Source organism: Fulmarus glacialis, unplaced genomic scaffold, assembly GCF_000690835.1.
Source record: "Fulmarus glacialis isolate BGI_N327 unplaced genomic scaffold, ASM69083v1 scaffold25825, whole genome shotgun sequence".
In the NCBI taxonomy this organism is placed as follows: Eukaryota; Metazoa; Chordata; class Aves; order Procellariiformes; family Procellariidae; genus Fulmarus; species Fulmarus glacialis.
Genome location: NW_009212861.1, coordinates 21,898 through 22,598, shown reverse-complemented (window position 1 = coordinate 22,598; position 701 = coordinate 21,898). Strand labels below are relative to the sequence as shown.

The following is a 701-nucleotide window of genomic DNA, read 5'->3' as shown; positions in this document are numbered from 1 at the left end:
GGCTCTGCACTGATGTGCGCTTGAAGAGCATGTTTAAACATTCAGTATGTACAAGATGATTTGAAGCTGAAACATAAGAGCAGCTGGATTCACCCTCGCACATCCACTCGGCTGAGAGCAACCACAGGACCTGCGTGGTCCTGCAGCGGCTGAAGAGACCACCCAGTTTTATGTACATGTCCTTGGAAGCATTCACCAGGCTGGCTGATACCAAGGCTGGGGGCATCTCTGCTCTGCCAATAGACTTAGCCACAGGAACAGCAGAGAATGCAGCTTCTCCTGGCCTACTTCACCACATTTCTCCAGCTTCACACAGAGCCCCGAATTCAAATGACTGCTGAGATAACATGTTTATGCACATGCTCTAGTCAAAAGCAGCACAGAAAGCTGCTGTTCTGGTGCCTATTTCCACAGCATCCACAACTCTCAAGAACAGTCACTGCAAATCATTTGGGACTCTTCCTCCAGCCGAGACTTTTTAGGATGTTCTTCTTTCTAAGTTCCCTCCAGATCACTTCTCCCGAAGGACGCAGACTCCAGCGTCACAGCGCTGCATCCCCAGGGAGGTTACCACTTCCCAGTTGTCAATGATGGGATCATAGCACTCAATGCTGCTCAGCAGTGAGTTGCCATCGTATCTGCAAGGACAGAAAGTTACAGGTGAGGGATGCTGCTGAAGGAAGAGGTTGAGGCATTCAGAG

The 701-nt window shown here is 49.9% G+C and overlaps 1 protein-coding gene across 1 annotated transcript in view; it reads right to left on the bottom strand.

The window, feature by feature from the left end:
- Positions 1-511: 511 nt before the first annotated feature.
- Positions 512-701, bottom strand: part of KLHL12 (kelch-like family member 12) — a 22,081-nt gene continuing 21,891 nt past the window's right edge. The window contains exon 11 of the mRNA XM_009578014.1: positions 512-638. Coding sequence (XP_009576309.1) covers positions 512-638 — 127 coding nt within the window. The remainder of the gene's footprint in view (positions 639-701) is intronic.